Source organism: Osmerus mordax, chromosome 12 (genome assembly GCF_038355195.1).
Source record: "Osmerus mordax isolate fOsmMor3 chromosome 12, fOsmMor3.pri, whole genome shotgun sequence".
NCBI lineage: Eukaryota > Metazoa > Chordata > Actinopteri > Osmeriformes > Osmeridae > Osmerus > Osmerus mordax.
In genome coordinates this window covers 4,278,953-4,296,793 of record NC_090061.1, presented here as the reverse complement: position 1 = coordinate 4,296,793, position 17,841 = coordinate 4,278,953, and the positions used below count along the sequence as shown (strand labels likewise).

General features: G+C 50.5%; 2 protein-coding genes across 5 annotated transcripts; one reads left to right on the top strand and one right to left on the bottom strand.

Moving 5' to 3' along the window:
- Positions 1-202: 202 nt before the first annotated feature.
- Positions 203-8,916, top strand: mapk9 (mitogen-activated protein kinase 9). 4 transcript variants are annotated; one of them, XM_067247761.1, is made up of 12 exons: positions 203-443; positions 3,456-3,598; positions 4,057-4,186; positions 4,286-4,344; positions 4,743-4,881; positions 5,068-5,233; positions 5,321-5,392; positions 5,706-5,888; positions 6,115-6,239; positions 6,341-6,404; positions 6,549-6,620; positions 6,841-8,916. In XM_067247761.1, the coding sequence occupies exons 2-12, from the start codon at positions 3,483-3,485 to the stop codon at positions 6,978-6,980; spliced, it is 1,266 nt and encodes a 421-aa protein (XP_067103862.1). In that variant the 5' UTR covers positions 203-443; positions 3,456-3,482; the 3' UTR covers positions 6,981-8,916. The 4 variants fall into 4 exon arrangements, with proteins under 4 accessions (XP_067103862.1, XP_067103860.1, XP_067103861.1 ...); XM_067247759.1 differs by having other exon boundaries at positions 203-313; positions 5,068-5,392; XM_067247760.1 differs by having other exon boundaries at positions 5,068-5,392; positions 6,353-6,404.
- Positions 8,028-12,360, bottom strand: LOC136954185 (rho GTPase-activating protein 24-like). The gene is made up of 2 exons (XM_067247762.1): positions 11,377-12,360; positions 8,028-9,271 (listed from the first exon to the last, which is right to left on the bottom strand). The coding sequence occupies exons 1-2, from the start codon at positions 12,147-12,149 to the stop codon at positions 9,034-9,036; spliced, it is 1,011 nt and encodes a 336-aa protein (XP_067103863.1). The 5' UTR covers positions 12,150-12,360; the 3' UTR covers positions 8,028-9,033.
- Positions 12,361-17,841: the final 5,481 nt, after the last annotated feature.

Sequence of the window (17,841 nt, the reverse complement as noted above, 5' to 3'; positions counted from 1 at the left end):
ACATTATACAGCAGAAAGTTAGACATAACTTTCTAAAGCTGAACGTGTGACATTGCGCGATTACGTCATCCCTATGCTCTCTCTCTTTCTGCCGCTCTCTTGTTGTGGCCGCCGGACTTCTCTCCTCCGCCTCCGTTCGTGCAGGAGTTTGGGTTTGGCTGTCGAAGTCGGGAGCGTATCTGTCTATTTTTGTGACAGGTCGGAATACAGTTCTGCTCAACTTTATTGATTACTGATTGTTCGCGGAGGAAGAGAAGCTGTTTCGACGTGTTATCGATGCATGGGAGTGCCTTGAAAGAAGCTAACGGAGAAGGTAGGTGTATGTGTCTACCCGACTGTCCGTCCGGCTTCCCAGTTCCAACCCGATTACCGCATTGCCACCGAGAGAAGTGAAAGAAAGGAAAGCTCCCAGGACTCGGCGAGTTTAGTGTCACCGTAAAAACGTGAGTTTGGTGAACACAGTTATGTCATACGATTGTGTCGCATCACTAACGTGGTCTGCGTGGAGTGTGAAAATTTAAACAATGCGGTGTCATACGCTGGTGAGAGCATGATTTATAGTGTATGTGCAAAGTGTGTGTGTGTGTGTCTGTCTGTGTCTATGTTTGATTGTCTCTTTGAGAGTGTATGTGTGTCTGATAGCGTATTGATGAGTGAATGCGTTTCCAATGAAACAGATGCTCTAGCTAGGCCACACTAGGATACAGGAGAGACCGTTCAGCCACAATCCTTCATACGTGATACTTATTCATGTACTGGAAAAAATAATATCACACACTTATATATCCCAGAGATACATACACTTCATCTAGGCTAGTCCTTTTTTCTCCAGGGGTTCTCCAGATTCTGTTCTTCCCTTGAGGTTGACAGTCTCTCTTCCAGTCTCTCAAGTCCCTGCTGGTCTCTCTCTGACAAGAAACCATGGAACTGGTTGACCACTTCCTCTAATCTGATAGACAAGGGTCTCGTAAATCGTAACCCATGGAGACCAGCAGTGACATCACATCCTGTGCCCTGGACTGGATCCTTGGCGTTCAGTGTCCCTGGATTAGATGTGTATGTGTTTAGAGGCATTCTAGAGCCAACTTAGTGAAACAGAGATACTGATATGGAGAAGTAGAGCGAGAATGGAAGGAGCAAACACTGATACTGGGGACTGGTGGAGGAGTGGAGAGATGAAGGGAGGAGGGGGAGGAGAGGAAGAAGGTGACCACAGACATGGATCTGGGATCTAATAAAGTGAGTCATGCTGTCACATTTGGACCGTCCTCTTCCTGCTCGGTCATCCCCCTCCTGCTGGCCTGTCTGTGCGGGAAGCACCAGCTCCAGTATGTTTGTTCTCTGTGTGTGTGTGTTCTTGTCCTTGTCCTTGGAACAGTCTTCTTTCCCTACTCTATCTCTTTCTTGCTTTCTCTCTCTTTCTTGTCTGTTCCTCATGTATTGTGAGTGAGCGAGTGAGTGAGGGAGTGAATAACTTGCCTCACCTTTAGGGCTTTTGTCTCTTTGATGTAATACCCACATTTGCGGAGATATCTCTTATATAATCACACACACTGCTCACACACACACACACACACTGCTCACACACACACACTGCTCACACACACACACACACACACACACACTGCTCACACACACACACTGCTCACACACACACACTGAAGCGTCAACACTAACATGGCCTCAATGCTCATATCTGTTTGGACATGACATGCGCCCACACACACACACACACACACACACACACAAACACACACAGTTATAAACAATCAGAGTAAAGCAGACACATCCATCAGTATGGATAAACTGTTTATTGCTTACAATGCTGCTGGCTTTCTGCCCTTGTTGGCCCTGGATTCAACATGTGTGCGTGTGTGTGTGTGCGCTCGCCTTGCCAAAGGCGATCATACAGGCCTGGTGTCAGTGTTTGAGCCTTCACAGCAGTGTTTAGACAGAGCACAGAGTCTCTGGAGCACCGGTCTATCAGTCTGCCCAGCTCCACCAGAGCGCACAAACACACACACATGACCTGGATTCTCAGGCAAACCTCCAGTTTGTGCTGAGATAACACTTTAGCCTCTGTGTGCTGAGAGAGCTAGAAACACCTGGAACCACAGCAACATAGAAACCATCTTGAGAGCTGCTTCCTGTCCAGCCCTACTGGAGGTGGCCTACTTCCTGTCCAGTTTTAAGCAAAGTCACTTCCTGTCCAATGTTGCCCCTGGATTATTTCCTGTTTAGTTCTGCCCTGATAACAATTTGAACTCTCTCCATTACCATGACCAGTACTAGGGCGAGCCGGCTAGCGGTTGGCAAGTTCGCGAGACACAGCGGTTGTTATCAAGCTCTGTGGAAGCCGGGTATTGACCATTCATTTGAATCAGGTGTGCTGGAGCAGGGAAACATCTAGAACATGCAGGACAGCGGCCCTCGACGACCAGGATTGGCCACCCTTGGTCTACAGTGACTCACGCTATAGGTCTACATCTTGAGTTGTAGTTGTAGCCTTAGCAACATCTTGTGATTAACTGCATATATTTCCTCAAACCAGATTATAGCATATTAAGAAGGATCAAGTCTTATTATTACTTTAAACATGACTTTGCAGGCTTTACAGAAGGTATCCCCCCTGGTTGCAACGCTGTCTCTGTCAGTTGTGGCTTATCGTTTTATAAGTCCTATTCAGCAAGTTTAAACCCCTCGATTGAATAAAAAAAAAAATCCCTAGATCACTGTTGTTCATCCTTACTAATGCACTTTCATACTATGGGGATTTTCTGCTTGTGGGAAAATAGATTATTCTCGCAAAGCGTGCTGTTTTGAAATCCTCGTTTAGGATACTGGTGGGTCAGTCCTTACACTGACAACAGTCACTGGATCAGTGTTGACGCTTCTTCAGATGAATTGAAGGTCAACAACGACTTTATCATTATTTGCAAATGAATGGATCTCATTCGTTACCTCACTCACTCACTAGAAAATCTTTTTATTTCTGTCATGCATTCCTTGTTGTACCTCTCCTTCTGATGTTGTATGCTACATGACTCATAATATTGCAACACACACACTCGGCAGAGCAGCTGAGTGTGGAAGCCCCCCTCCCCTCTCTCTTAGGCCCCGGCAAGTTTGAACTACTTCATACATTTTATTTGCAGGCCTCTACAGCTACAGGTATATTCATTTCTACCCCACACTTACTCTCTTACCTGTCCTCCACTTCAGATAAACCCTTCATGCATTTACTCTGTGACTCTAATATGACAATATCAGGTTCTTCTCCCAAATCCAGCGTCTTTTTTCAGACTTGTACTCCTGTATTACTTTTAGTTCCTTGGGATTTACAGGGTTCACGTTTCCTAGGCTCCTCGACAGCAGTAACACCCAAACATCAGCGACTGGTACTTTGGACATTTTCTGACGGCAGGTCTCTCTCTCTCTTTTGTGTGTGTGTGTAGTCTGTGTGTGTGTGTGTCGGCGGCAGGATGAGTGAGGGGGAGGGTCAGTTCTACAGTGTCCAGGTGGGAGACTCCACCTTCACTGTGCTGCAGCGCTACCAGCAGCTCCGCGCCATCGGCTCTGGGGCCCAGGGCATCGTCTGGTGAGCCCGCCGCCACGGAAACACCAAAACACACTGGCACAGAAACACACCAGCACAGAAAAACACCAGCACAGAAAAACACCAGCACAGAAAAACACCAGCACCGAAACACACCAGCACAGGAAAACACCAGCACAGAAAAACACCAGCACAGAAAAACACCAGCACAGAAACACACCAGCACAGGAAAACACCAGCACAGAAACACACCAGCAAAGAAAAACACCAGCACAGAAACACACCAGCACAGAAACACACCAGCACCGAAACACACCAGCACAGGAAAACACCAGCACAGAAACACACCAGCACAGAAAAACACCAGCACAGAAAAACACCAGCACAGAAAAACACCAGCAAAGAAAAACACCAGCACAGAAACACACCAGCACCGAAACACACCAGCACAGAAACACACTAACATTGAAACCCATGTCTCATATCACCCCTGTGTGCAGCTCTGCGCTAGACACCAGCCTGGGTATACCCGTGGCTGTGAAGAAGCTCTGTCGCCCCTTCCAGAACCAGACCCACGCCAAGAGGGCCTACCGGGAGCTGGTTCTGCTGAAATGTGTCAACCACAAAAATGTAACTTTAACCTCACACAACCTTAACCTCACATTAACCGTGACCTGGATCATAACCTCAATAACTCTCTGTCTCTTTCTCTCGCTTTCTCTCTATCAGATCATTCGCCTGATAAATGTGTTCACGCCTCAGAAGTCTCTGGAAGAGTTCCAGGATCTGTAAGTCTCCCCCCGCCTGTGCTACTGGCCTGCCAGCTTTTTTGTCTGTCTCCCTGTCTACCTACCTGACTGTCTTGCTGTCTGTCTGTCTGTCTGTCTCCCTGTTTACCTACCTGACTGTCTGTCTGTCTGTCTACCTGACTGTCTGTCTGTCTGTCTCCCTGTTTACCTACCTGACTGTCTTGCTGTCTGTCTGTCTGTCTACCTGACTGTCTTGCTGTCTGTCTGTCTCCCTGTTTACCTACCTGACTGTCTTGCTGTCTGTCTGTCTCCCTGTTTACCTACCTGACTGTCTTGCTGTCTGTCTGTCTACCTACCTGACTGTCTCCCTGTCTGTGTACCTGTCTGTCTCCCTGTCTACCTACCTGACTGTCTCCCTGTCTGTGTGCCTGACCCAGGTACCTGGTGATGGAGCTGATGGATGCCAGCCTGTGCCAGGTTATCCACATGGAGCTGGACCATGAGAGAATGTCCTACCTGCTCTACCAGATCCTCTGTGGCATCAGGCACCTGCACTCCGCTGGGATCATCCACAGGGTGAGGGGGGCCGGTGGGGATGGAGGTGGTGGGCCGGAGGGCGGAGGGGGGGGCAGACATTAGCAGTAGGAGGCAGAGTGGAAGAGCAGGAGGAGACATGTTGAAGAGGACACAGGGCAGGTGGTTGAGCTGTGGGCACATTGTGTGTGAGGGACTAATGGACAGGTGTGTGTGTGACCCATCCAGGACCTAAAACCCAGCAACATTGTGGTGAAGACCGACTGCACTCTGAAGATCCTGGACTTCGGCCTGGCCAGGACGGCCTGCACTAACTTCATGATGACGCCCTACGTGGTGACTCGCTACTACAGAGCCCCGGAGGTCATCCTGGGCATGAAGTACAAGGAGAACGGTAAAAGGAGGAGGATGAGGTGGAGGAGGAGAATAATAATGATGATGATGATAGTGATGATATGTTTGTGTGTGTGTGTCCGTCCAGTGGACATCTGGTCAGTCGGGTGCATCATGGGCGAGATGGTGAAGGGCAGAGTCATCTTCCAGGGAACCGACCGTATCCTTCTAGACCTTATGTTCCTGCCTGTCCTCTTCTTCATACCCCTCTTCCTCCTCCTCCTCACCCTCTCAGTTTTGTCCTGCTGGGACACTTTTGAGACCAGACGTCTCTCCGGTTCCCCTGAAAGGCTGGATCTTACTGCTGATATTCCTGACACTACACGCTAGTGCTAGTTCCTGTAAGTGTGTATGTGAGGCAATGTTTAAAAGGACTGATCTGTTCTCAGCCTGCAGGTAACTAACATAACAAGCAAGCCCAGGCTTGTACATAACAGACCAATCAGGTTTTTCCTTAGCTTGGGGCGTGGCAGACATTGACCAATGGAACAAGGTGATCGAGGTTCTGGGCACGCCCTCCATGGAGTTCATGGACCGTCTGATGGAGACGGTGAGGAACTACGTGATGAACAAGCCCCAGTACCCCGGCGTCAGCTTCTCTGAGATCTTCCCTGACTGGGCCTTCCCCTCCGACTCGGAACACGACAAACTCAAGAGTAAAACCTGCCGACCTTTCACCTCTCAGTCCTTGTACAGACACGAATGATTACCAGAGACCCAAGTCGGTTTTCATGTTTTGTGTGAGTGTGTGTACTCCAGTGCGGAGGTGGAGCTGGGCAGGCTGATAGACTGGTGCTCCAGATACTCTGTGCTCTGTCTGTCTTTAATGTCAGACTGCCGTTGCTATTAGTTACTGTACTTCCTCCTCTGTTGCCACCCCAGCGGGACAGGCCCAAGACCTGCTGTCCAAGATGCTGGTCATCGACCCTGAGCGACGCATTTCTGTGGAGGAGGCCCTGAATCACCCCTACATCCATGTGTGGTACGACCCGGCCGAGGCTGACGCGGTAAGCAGACTGTACCACTGCAGAGTGCAGACGGGGGGGAGGGAGTTTCTGAGCTTTAGGCTGATGTTGCTGGGTGTGTTTTTGTACTTTGTGCTCCCCAGCCTCCCCCTCAGATCTCTGACAGGCAGCTGGAGGAGAGGGAGCACAGCATCGAGCAGTGGAAAGGTTAGCACCTGCCGGTAGCCAAGAGGAAAACTACACAACATATACAACCAAGAACCATACGACCTTAGTCAACAGTGATGGAATGAGTGTTGACTTGTTATTAGTGACCCTGGGAGGAAAAATGCCTGTCTTCCTTTCTCTCAGAGCTCATCTATGAGGAGTTGATTGACTGGGAGGAGAGGAACAAGAATGGAGTTATAAAAGACGAGTACTCAGGTAAGGCTGCAACACAACAACATCTGCAGGTGCTGCACACCTTCACCTCCACACACCAGCACCTGTTCCACCTTCACCTCCACACACCAACACCTGTGTGTGTGTGTGTGTGTGTGTGTGTGTGTGTGTGTGTGTGTGTGTGTGTGTGTGTGTGTGTGTGTGTGTGTGTGTGTGTGTGTGTGTGTGTGTGTGTGTTTGTGTGTCTCCCTCTCTCTGACAGAGGTGGTGAGTGGGACGGCCTCACAGTCGTCATCAGCCAATGACATCTCATCCATGTCGACGGAGTCTGTGACCCTGGCGTCCGACACGGACAGCAGCAGCATCGACACGCTCTCTGGAGTCCTGGACGAGAGCCAATGAGAACGGCCCTGCGGTGTGCGTGTCTGCGTGTGTGCGTGCGATTGTCTTTCTTCCCCCTCTTTCACACGAAATATCTCAAATCAGCCCCTTGATTACTTTCTCTCTTTCCCTTGGGTGTCCCTACCTGTCCCCCTTCTCCTCCGCCCTCCCCACCCTCCTCCACCCTCCCCGACCACCTCCGCCCTCCTCCACCCTCCCCGACCTCCTCCGCCCTCCCCACCCTCCTCCACCCTCCCCGACCTCCTCCGCCCTCCCTGACCTCCTCCACCCTCCCCGCCCTCCTCCACCCTCCCCGCCCTCCTCCACCCTCCCCGACCTCCCCCGCCCTCCTCCACCCTCCCCACCCGCCTCCGCCCTCCCCGACCTCCCGTCATAGGTCAATTTTTCTATGTTGTTGGTGCTGACGTGTGTGTCTGCTGGCGTGTGAGGTGGGCTGAGGGCTGTCTGGGTGGAGATGCGTGTGCTCTGAAGGCTCTCCTGGGAGTCGGCGAGGGACTGGGCGTGTCTCGTACCCTCGCCTGCTTCTGACGCCGTATCATCCGATGTTGTCATGAGGTGAAGCTGCCCCTTTCAGGTCACGTGACTCCCTCTGTGGCTAACACAGAGAGAGCTGCATGTCTAGTACAGCCGACAAACCAATCAAAACACTGTTTACCTGACCATCAAAACACGCATCGATAGTTTTAAATGATTTAAGTTAGCTAGCTGTATTGAGAAAGAAAAAAAAAACTCCAGATATGAGTGTTTTTAACGGCTTTGAGTGGTGTGGATTTCAGCTTCTACTCCTGGCCTGCAGAGGGTGGTGTGGTTGCAGTGTTATTTGATTTACTTCCTGGTAAATGTACTGTAAGAATGTCACGCTCTGATACCTAGACTGTGTGTAGTAGGTCCTTTTAATGCAAATGCATACAAGGACAAGTGTTTGGTAGAAACACATTTTAAATGTAGAAGCATTTTATCTTGCAATGATCAGCCCATATGGTACTGCCTGTAAATGTTTATCAAAATAACCTTATAGCCCTGTACATTTGAGAGAAGAAAAGAAGATCAATGTAATTGTATTTATTTTTTTGTTTTCTTGCAAAGTGTTGCACACATTTGATAACCATGTATGGCCCCCGTGACCACAGAACACAGACCTTCTCCAGACTATTCCATTAGTTCTAGAACTCCTTGAAACAATTATAAGGGGAGGCATGTTAGAATGCTAACACATTTAAAACAGTCAGATAGAAGTAGTATTGTTAAAGCTGCATGGAGGTCTACCAGATCCTCTTCATACTGTTGGAGAGATGTTCCCCCTTCCAGTAACGTGGTCATTTATTCTGAATGAATATTGTTTTGGGAGAAACATTTTGCTTTTCTCTTGTAAGAAGTGTGTGTGTGTGTGTATACACCAGTGTACTGTGTTGCCTTCATCCTCATCGCACAGGACAATCACATGGGCAGGCCTCGGCCAATCCTGTGAAGCCCCTGGACCCGGAAGCAGAGGAACTACACTGAATGTTCTCTAGAACCCTCTGTGGAATTCTGGACTTTGTGGAAAGTTCCAAGAACCCGTAGAGAATGAAGGAAGCAGGCGGACTGTCGAGCTGTGATTGGTCAGAGATGTGAGGACAGAACATCACTAGACAATGTTTTCTTTCTCAGAAACCATGACAACCTTATTCATCCATCATGCCTTAAATGACCAGGGGATTGGCTGACTCGCTCTCTCCCTGAATCCTGTTGGACGAGGACTGAGCTAAACTGTGCGCTTAGGCCATCTTGTTTTTTGACCATGTCGGAGCGCTGTGTTGTAAACAATCCACATTTCATGCTTGGTTTTCATCATCACTATAATGTGTCATTTCCAGGATGTCCTGTGTGATTGAACCCCCCCCCCCCCCCCCCATTTCATCTGTGCCCCCCCACTAATAAAGATGACTCCAGCCTGTGATAAGTCACAGTTAATAACATGTCCTACACACAGGTAGAGAGAGAGAGAGAGTTACGAGTCAGTGAGTGTGTACCGCTACACCGTCCGCATGTGTGTGTGTGTGTGTGGGGTGTCTCAGAAGCCCCTGACGATGCTCTCCGTCTTCTTGGCCTCGTGGTTGAGCTCTCCGAAGGTGTCCAGGAACTGCTCCATCTCCCTCTGCAGCTCCCCGTTCCTCTGCTCGGCCGCGCCACGGGCCCGCTCACACTCGTCGATCCTGGACTGGACCGCCCGGTACCAGCTCTGCTGCTGGAACAGGTTGGCCCTCAGACCCTGTACCTCCCCCTGTAGGGCCTCGTTTCTCTGCTCCAGACTGGTATGGGGCGGGGGGGGGGGGGTTAGAGAGGAATGGAACGAGAGAATATTAGAGAGGTTAGAGAATAGGGAGGTGAGGGGTTCAGGGAGGAATAAGATTAGAGAATATTGGAGAGGAATTAAATAAGAATAGGATGGTGGGGGTGTAGTTAAAGAGAGCGGGATAGAACGAGAGACTACAGGGGGAAACAGGAGCCCTATCTCAGGTTAGTTTGTTTAGAACTCACTTTATAACCCAGAGTCTGGATGGAGACACAGTCAGACCAAACTTGGCCCACATTGAGACAGGCTGAAGCTAAATCAGTGATGCTGAGGTATGTGTGAGTGTCTGGGTAGGCAGGGAGCCTTTATTTAGCTCTGTTTCCAGTGGAGCGGCTATTCCCACTCGTCCTCATCATACTCTCCTGGGCTCTGGACTAGAGATCCACACAGAGAGCCTCCATGTCTGTCTGCTACACACTGCCCTATGTCTACTACACACGGCTACAAGTCTAATACACACTGAGTGTATGCTACATGTCTGTATGATGTACACTGCTGCATGTACTGTCGTTGTTTTGAGCACCGATTCAACATGTTTGAGTATTCTCATCAGTAAACTTATCGATGTAGAGTTGGAGCTGGGTTTGAGTTAGATGGAGAGAGGGTCCCAGCTGACAGCTTTGGACAGAAAGGAAGAAGTTCTGGGACATTCCATGAGATGCCGTCCACCAACGTAAACAGGAAGCAGACTGAGCCCCGGGTCACCAGATGGGGTCAGTACTGAAGCAGAGTGGACACACTCGCACAAACACACACACATGCAGCTGGACATGCAGAGATCTTCCAACTATTGCTGCAACTGCACAGGGAGTAAATCGGAAGTGTGTGTGGGAAGGAGGCTGGACAGAGAAGCTGAAGAAGGAGTCAGAGAAGAGGGAGTCAGAGAAGAGGGAGACAGAGAAGAGGGGGACAGAGAAGCTGAAGAAGGAGTCAGAGAAGAGGGAGACAGAGAAGAGGGGGACAGAGAAGAGGGGGACAGAGAAGAGGGGGACAGAGAAGAGGGAGACAGAGAAGAGGGGGACAGAGAAGAGGGAGACAGAGAAGAGGGAGACAGAGAAGAGGGAGACAGAGAAGAGGGAGTCAGAGAAGAGGGAGTCAGAGAAGAGGGAGTCAGAGAAGAGGGAGTCAGAGAAGAGGGAGACAGAGAAGAGGGGGACAGAGAAGAGGGAGACAGAGAAGAGGGGGACAGAGAAGAGGGAGACAGAGAAGAGGGAGACAGAGAAGAGGGGGACAGAGAAGAGGGAGTCAGAGAAGAGGGAGTCAGAGAAGAGGGAGACCGAGAAGAGGGAGACCGAGAAGAGGGAGTCAGAGAAGAGGGAGTCAGAGAAGAGGGAGTCAGAGAAGAGGGAGACCGAGAAGAGGGAGACCGAGAAGAGGGAGTCAGAGAAGAGGGAGACAGAGAAGAGGGAGACAGAGAAGAGGGGGACAGAGAAGAGGGAGACAGAGAAGAGGGAGACAGAGAAGAGGGAGACAGAGAAGAGGGAGACAGAGAAGAGGGAGACAGAGAAGAGGGGGACAGAGAAGAGGGGGACAGAGAAGAGGGAGACAGAGAAGAGGGAGACAGAGAAGAGGGAGACAGAGAAGAGGGAGACAGAGAAGAGGGAGTCAGAGAAGAGGGGGACAGAGAAGAGGGAGACAGAGAAGAGGGAGACAGAGAAGAGGGAGACAGAGAAGAGGGGGACAGAGAAGAGGGAGACAGAGAAGAGGGGGACAGAGAAGAGGGAGTCAGAGAAGAGGGAGTCAGAGAAGAGGGGGACAGAGAAGAGGGGGACAGAGAAGAGGGAGACAGAGAAGAGGGAGACAGAGAAGAGGGAGACAGAGAAGAGGGAGACAGAGAAGAGGGGGACAGAGAAGAGGGAGACAGAGAAGAGGGAGACAGAGAAGAGGGAGACAGAGAAGAGGGAGTCAGAGAAGAGGGAGTCAGAGAAGAGGGAGTCAGAGAAGAGGGAGACCGAGAAGAGGGAGACCGAGAAGAGGGAGTCAGAGAAGAGGGAGACAGAGAAGAGGGAGTCAGAGAAGAGGGAGTCAGAGAAGAGGGAGACAGAGAAGGGAGAGTGGCACCTGTGTATGCGAGCCTCGTAGTCCTCTCTCTGTCTACCAATCTGCTGGTGCAGGCTGGTGAGGAGGCTGCGGAGGGCGCTGGCCGAGGGGTCCGCCAGGGGCAGGGGCGGGGGCATGCCCAGAGTGACGGGTGGGCTGGGGTGCACAGGTGCCACCGGCTCCTGGTCCAGGTCCTGGTCCTGGTCCAGGTCCTGGTCTTGGTCTTGGTCCTGGTTAGGTCTGTTGCTGGCACTGCTCCCTGCCAGCAGTATCTCACAGGAGGACCAGGAACTGCTGGCCTCGCTGACCGCCCCATCATCCAGCAGAGCCAAAACCTGGACGTCCGGGAAACCTATCGCTGGGGTGGCGCTGGTTTCCATGTCAACGGCTTCCAGGGAAGTGTCCTGGACGGGCGTCACGGCAACAAGGTTGTCGTAGACTGAGAGGGCACTCTGGTTTTCCTCCCAACTGATGTCCGCACTCCCTTGTCTCTCCTCCTCTCCTCCTTCCTCTCTCTCTCTTCCTCTCTCTGCTGTGTTCACACCCAGCCCGTGGTAGTCTGGATGCAGGCCAGGCCCTCCCCCAGCTCCCCAGCCCAGTGTGGGAACCACAGCCCCAGCTGGGGTCCGGCCAGCGAGGGAGGGGTCAGGGGGTTTGCTTCCAGCAGGACAGAGGCCCCGCCTCTCCCTCCGCCCCCCTCTCTGGGCCAGGGCTGGGCAGTAGTGGCGGGGGGGTGTAGAGCAGGAGCTGGTGGTGGTGGTCGGGGTCTCTGTGGGAAGACAGTGCAGCTCCATGACCCAGCTTGCAGGACCAGGGTCCTTTCAGCAAAACATGGAGGTCTGGAGGAGGCTCGGTGCCAGCTGTACCCAGCAGCAGGTGACGCGTCCCGGGGAGAAAGGAGAGTGGAAGCCCCCCTACCGGGCTGGATGTCTGCTGTAGCCTTGAGGCAGAATGCGGTAGCCAGGTTGTTTGTGTCAGAGACGGAGACTGCACTGAGCCGTGCACAGGAGCAGGTGTGTGTGTGTGTGTGTGTCTTTAAGCAGCACTGACATCAGCTGTTGCTCCAGAGAAGCTGCTTGGGGGAGGAGCTACAGTGTAACACGGTAACACTGGCTCATTCCTGAAGACACACACACACAAATACACCCCCATAAATAGAAACCCTAAAACATACATACACGCTCACACAAATGCAAACAACAAAAAAACACAAACACCCACCATAGACTCAAAAAGGGACTTAACTAATTCAACACATTCTCTGGACTCAGATAGTCATAGTGCCTTCCAAACCTGTCCAAAACACTGACACACACACTCAATAACACACACACACTAAATAACACACACACCAGTCACATCAGATCGAAAGACTAGTCAAAACTGGTGGACTTTTGCCAAATACATGAAGAAACTTGAGAGAGAGGTACGAGTCATTTAAAAGCCTCATCAGAGTAACATACAGTCTGATGTTCTGAAAGCTTTTAACCCTTGTGCTGCCTTCGGGTCACATAACCCAAAGGTTCATAACGAACCACCGTTGCGTTTACCCAATTTTACCCAATACAAAAACAAATAAAAATTATTTTCTTTTAACTTTCACAATGTGGGGGGTCTGAGACAGCCCGGCGGTTAAAAGAAAATGCTTCACTTTGTTTTTGTATGCGGTAAAGTTGTCGCAATACGACGGTGGGTCACAATGACTGATGGGTCAGAATGACCCGAAGATAAAACATGGGTTAATCCATTTGTTAAAGCGCCTTATACACGTAGTGGAAGTGCTCTACTGCACACTTAGACATGCGCCAAGAAACCATGCTATATTCAAAACAGCATGTAAGTCTCCTAATCAACCACCAGATGAGGCTGTGGGCTGTGCCTTAAAAAAAAGAAAAAAAGAAACAAGGAGAGGATGAGGGGGAGAGGAGAACAGAGAAGCCTAAAACAGAGTAGATGAAAGCAGAGCAGAGTACAATAGAGTACAGCAGAGTATAATAAAGCATAGTAGAGTCCTCAAGTACTCATCAATGATGCAAACTTTTTCATAAAAATATTCTTCTTGTTGCCTTCTGCTTTGCTCCATGGTAGCTTCGTAGACTAGCTTACGTTTGTTGTGCGTGATAGCCAGGAAATGAAAAAAAGCAATGACAAGAAATAAGCGTGATCTTCCTTGTATTTACTCTCCTTTGGAGTGTAAATACAACAGCACAGTGTTCTCCTCTGTAGGGGTCCACAGAGGACAACAGGAGGGTCGTGGAGGCCAGTTTCATGGCTCCAACATGGTTGGATTTGAGAAGAAGCCCTAAGAGGCCAAACATCCATACACATTATTTAGGCCCTACTCTGTTTTCCCGTGACAGTGAGTTACTTTGATTTGTTTTCTTGAGATCTCGAGTTGTTTATCTCGAAATAACAAATGTTGTTTTTCCAAGACAGCACAATCATTTTGCTTGAGCTCTCGAGATAACCAAATGTAGTATTCCCAGGATAATGACATAAATATCTTGAGATCTCAAGAAAACAAAACGATTGCCTGGTAAACTAAATAACTACTGGAAACATCGTTCTGTGTAGCAACGTCAGAGGATCAGGAAAATATTGATCCCTGTGTCACATATATCCTTGATCAAGGCTTGACACATCTGCCTTGCTGTTAAAGGCAACAGACTAAGAGAACAATTGTGTAAATTAAAATTTACATTAACACGTGATCATGGGAAAGGGGACTACATTAAATATATAAATGAATGGCCTCTTAGGGCTTCCGTACATGTACTTTTTGTGTGTTTTTGGATCATTTACTGTAACTGCAAATAAAGTGTCAAAGCGTATGTATTCAGGTGTAGTATACCCACTGTGGAGTTATGAGGAAACGCTCTAGATTGTTCAGAATTGTTGTGTTCTTATAGATGTTGCCGTGGCAGCTGATAAAACTATTGTGTTATCTGTCCAACTGTAGGGAAATCACTGTGGAACTCAGTCTACAAGCAGACAGACACTCTCTTCCTCTCTTCTCCTCACATCTGCGTAGCTGTTTGTTACCATGAAGATAGCTTCCATGGCAACGTCTTGGATCCTTGTGGTTTAAATAATAAAGTGTTAGATGAGAGAGACACAGAGACAGAGAGACACAGAGAGAGAGAAAGAGAGAGAGAATGAGAATGTGGTTTTGTGTGGTTCTTGCTAGGAAGCAAGAAGGTGCATATCTGTGATATGTTGTGTTTCTGTGTTGTGAGTCATCTCCCAGAGTCTCTTTTCTCCTCACTAGATTATCCTGGGGACAAAACCTTAACATATCTACACAACACACACTCACATAGACAGATACCCACGCATGCTGTAATTGGATTAAAGCTTTAGATTCATGCATTCTCAATCAAATGTTTTTTCCATGAGATGAAGCACATGTTTTATATGACAGAGACACATGTAGGTGTGTGTGAATATCCTGTGCATGACACGTGTGTGTGTGTGAGTGTGTTTGTATATGTGTCTGTACACATTGTTGAACCCCAGCCAGTTTACTGGTTTACTTTGGTATGACCAGAGTGGCTCTTTGGTAGACCCGTAGTTGTCGTGGGAGACAGTCTGGTGATAGTTTACAGTGTGTGGGAGTGTAAACTTTCACATGCCTCAAGAATGGCAAGATCTTTACCCTCATATGCTCCAACAGGACCCTCACGAGCCCTCGCACCTCCTGTACCCAGCACCTCCTCTATCCTGCACCTCCTGTACCCAGCACCTCCTCTATCCTGCACCTCCTGTACCCAGCTCCTCCTATATCCTGCACATCCTGTACCCAGCACCTCCTCTATCCTGCGCCTCCTGTACCCAGCACCTCCTCTATCCTGCGCCTCCTGTACCCAGCACCTCCTCTATCCTGCACCTCCTGTACCCAGCACCTCCTCTATCCTGCGCCTCCTGTACCCAGCACCTCCTCTATCCTGCGCCTCCTGTACCCAGCACCTCCTCTATCCTGCACCTCCTGTACCCAGCTCCTGGACAGCTGCAGGACCCTGATGTGATTAGCCTGGCTCACATCCATCTTATCCAGATCCCCCACTCTCTCTCTTCCATCCAAGTCTCCTCTTCATCTCCTCTCCTCCTCTCCTCCCCTCTCCTCCCGCTCCCTCTCTCCTCCTCATGTAGCTCTCCTCTTCTTCTCCCCTCTCCTCCCCTAACCTCCCTCCTCCTCTCCTCCCGCTCCCTCTCTCCTCCTCATCTAGCTCTCCCTCTTCTCCTCCTGCCCTCTCCTCCAGGCTACATTCCTCATCCCTCCATTAACGAAACCAAATGGACGCCTACAGGAGCAGAGCTCTCCGTTTGTTAAAGGGATTTTCTCTGAGATGGATGGACGGAGGGAGGGGGAGAGGGCGGAGAGGGGCACCATGGACTGAGTGGGAGAGCGGATGACAAAGAAACAGAGGCAGAGAGATGGAGAGCAACAGAAAGACAGAGAGGGTGGAGAGGCGGAGGAGCGAGAGAACCGACTGGAACAGAGAGGGGGTGAAATGGAAAGTGATGAAGAGGAGGCGGTGGGTTTGTGAAGGACTGTTTAAAGGAGAAGCTTGAATGACCTACTTCATCACTGCCCGGACTCTCTGGCCCCCCCCCTCACCCTGGCCAGTCCAGCCCAACGCCAGACCTGCGTGTGTGCGTGCGTGTGCAGATGAAAGTGAATTTATAGATCAGTCACGCCTCAGAAACTGGGCCGCAAACACTGAGCACTCTGGGTAATCTACGCTGCTCGAATGGCCGTCACCCCTGGGAGGAAGCCAAGAAATACCACCTAATGCTATCTAATGGAGGACGCAACACACACACACACACCAAAACGCACACACTCCAAGACTCACACCAACACACTCACACACACGCTCCGAGACACACAAGCTAATGGAGGTCACAGCCAGGACAATATTTCTTTGTTACTCTCGGTTTCTTCCACAACTAGTGCACCCACACACACACTCACACACACACATTCATGCATCCATTTATTATCTGTGGTTGTCTGACCCCAGGCTGGTGAGAGTGGTTGTCTGGCCCAGCCGAAGCAGTCCCACGGTGGGCAGTCAGACTGATCCTCCTCAACCTCCTCCTCCACCTCCTCCTCCTCTCTCTGTCTCTGTCTGCTTTGAGGAGAGGTCTGTTGACTGACTGCAGGCACAGACACACACACCGATAACACACCACTAACACACACCGGTAATGTAGATCTAACTGGTCCTGTAGTCAGATTAAGTCCGACACGAAGACACAATCACATTACTGGTGCATTATGGGTGAAGTCATTGCCTGTCTGTTTGTGGGAGGGAGGAGGGGGCGGGAGAGTACAGGTGCCAAGAGAGGAGGTGCACACACGTACACACTCACACACACTTGTACATGTGCACTACTCAAGTAAATAATTGATCAATTACTGAAAGAAAGATGTGGTTGTGTTTGTGTCTTTCCCCAGCCTGTTCTCACGCCTCTCCAGAACGGGGAGGCCCCACAGCAGCCTGGGAGGTGAGGCCCCACAGCAGCCTGGGAGGTGAGGCCCCACAGCAGCCTGGGAGGTGAGGCCCCAAAGCAGCCTGGGAGGTGAGGCCCTACAGCAGCCTGGGAGGTGAGGCCCCACAGCAGCCTGGGAGGTGAGGCCCCACAGCAGCCTGGGAGGTGAGGCCCCACAGCAGCCTGGGAGGTGAGGCCCCAAAGCAGCCTGGGAGGTGAGGCCCCACAGCAGCCTGGGAGGGAGGTCTGTCTGGACTGTGAGGTCTGTGTGGACTGCTCCATGCTTCCTGAGAAGGTAGAGAAGGAGGGGGGGGGGTGCAGACAGTAGTATGTAATGAATCATCCAGAACCACAATCAGCCTAAAACAGGTTATAAATCTCTCTTTGTCACATACTCACACACATTCACACAGAGCGACTGCCCTTCAAAATTCCTGTGCACGTCCCTGTATGGGTGTGTTTGTGTGCGTGTGTGGAAATTATCTCCGGCATCTTGACCAGGGTGTATGGAAAATGCAAATGTATCATTTGTATTCAAATGATACATTTGAATACAAATGATACATGATACAGAATGATTTGTATTCGTACTGCCAGAATCATCTGGAGCAATAATCTGGAGCAGCTTTAGATAGGAACGCTGCAACTCAGATCGTACTTATCACACCATCTGTCTGCCTACAAACGTCCTTTGAAAAGAGAAACAGTAATTGGAGTCACAGCTTTACACTGACGGCTGGAGGGCTGGAGTCACTGCTGGAGGGCCGGAGTCAGAGCTGGGGGGCCGGAGTCACTGCTGGGGGGCTGGAATCACTGCTGGGGGGCCGGAGTCACTGCTGGGGGGCTGGAATCACTGCTGGGGGACTGGACTCAGAGCTGGGGGGCTGGAGTCAGAGCTGGGGGGCTGGAGTCACTGCTGGGGGGCTGGAGTCACTGCTGGGGGGCCGGAGTCACTGCTGGGGGGCTGGAATCACTGCTGGGGGACTGGAG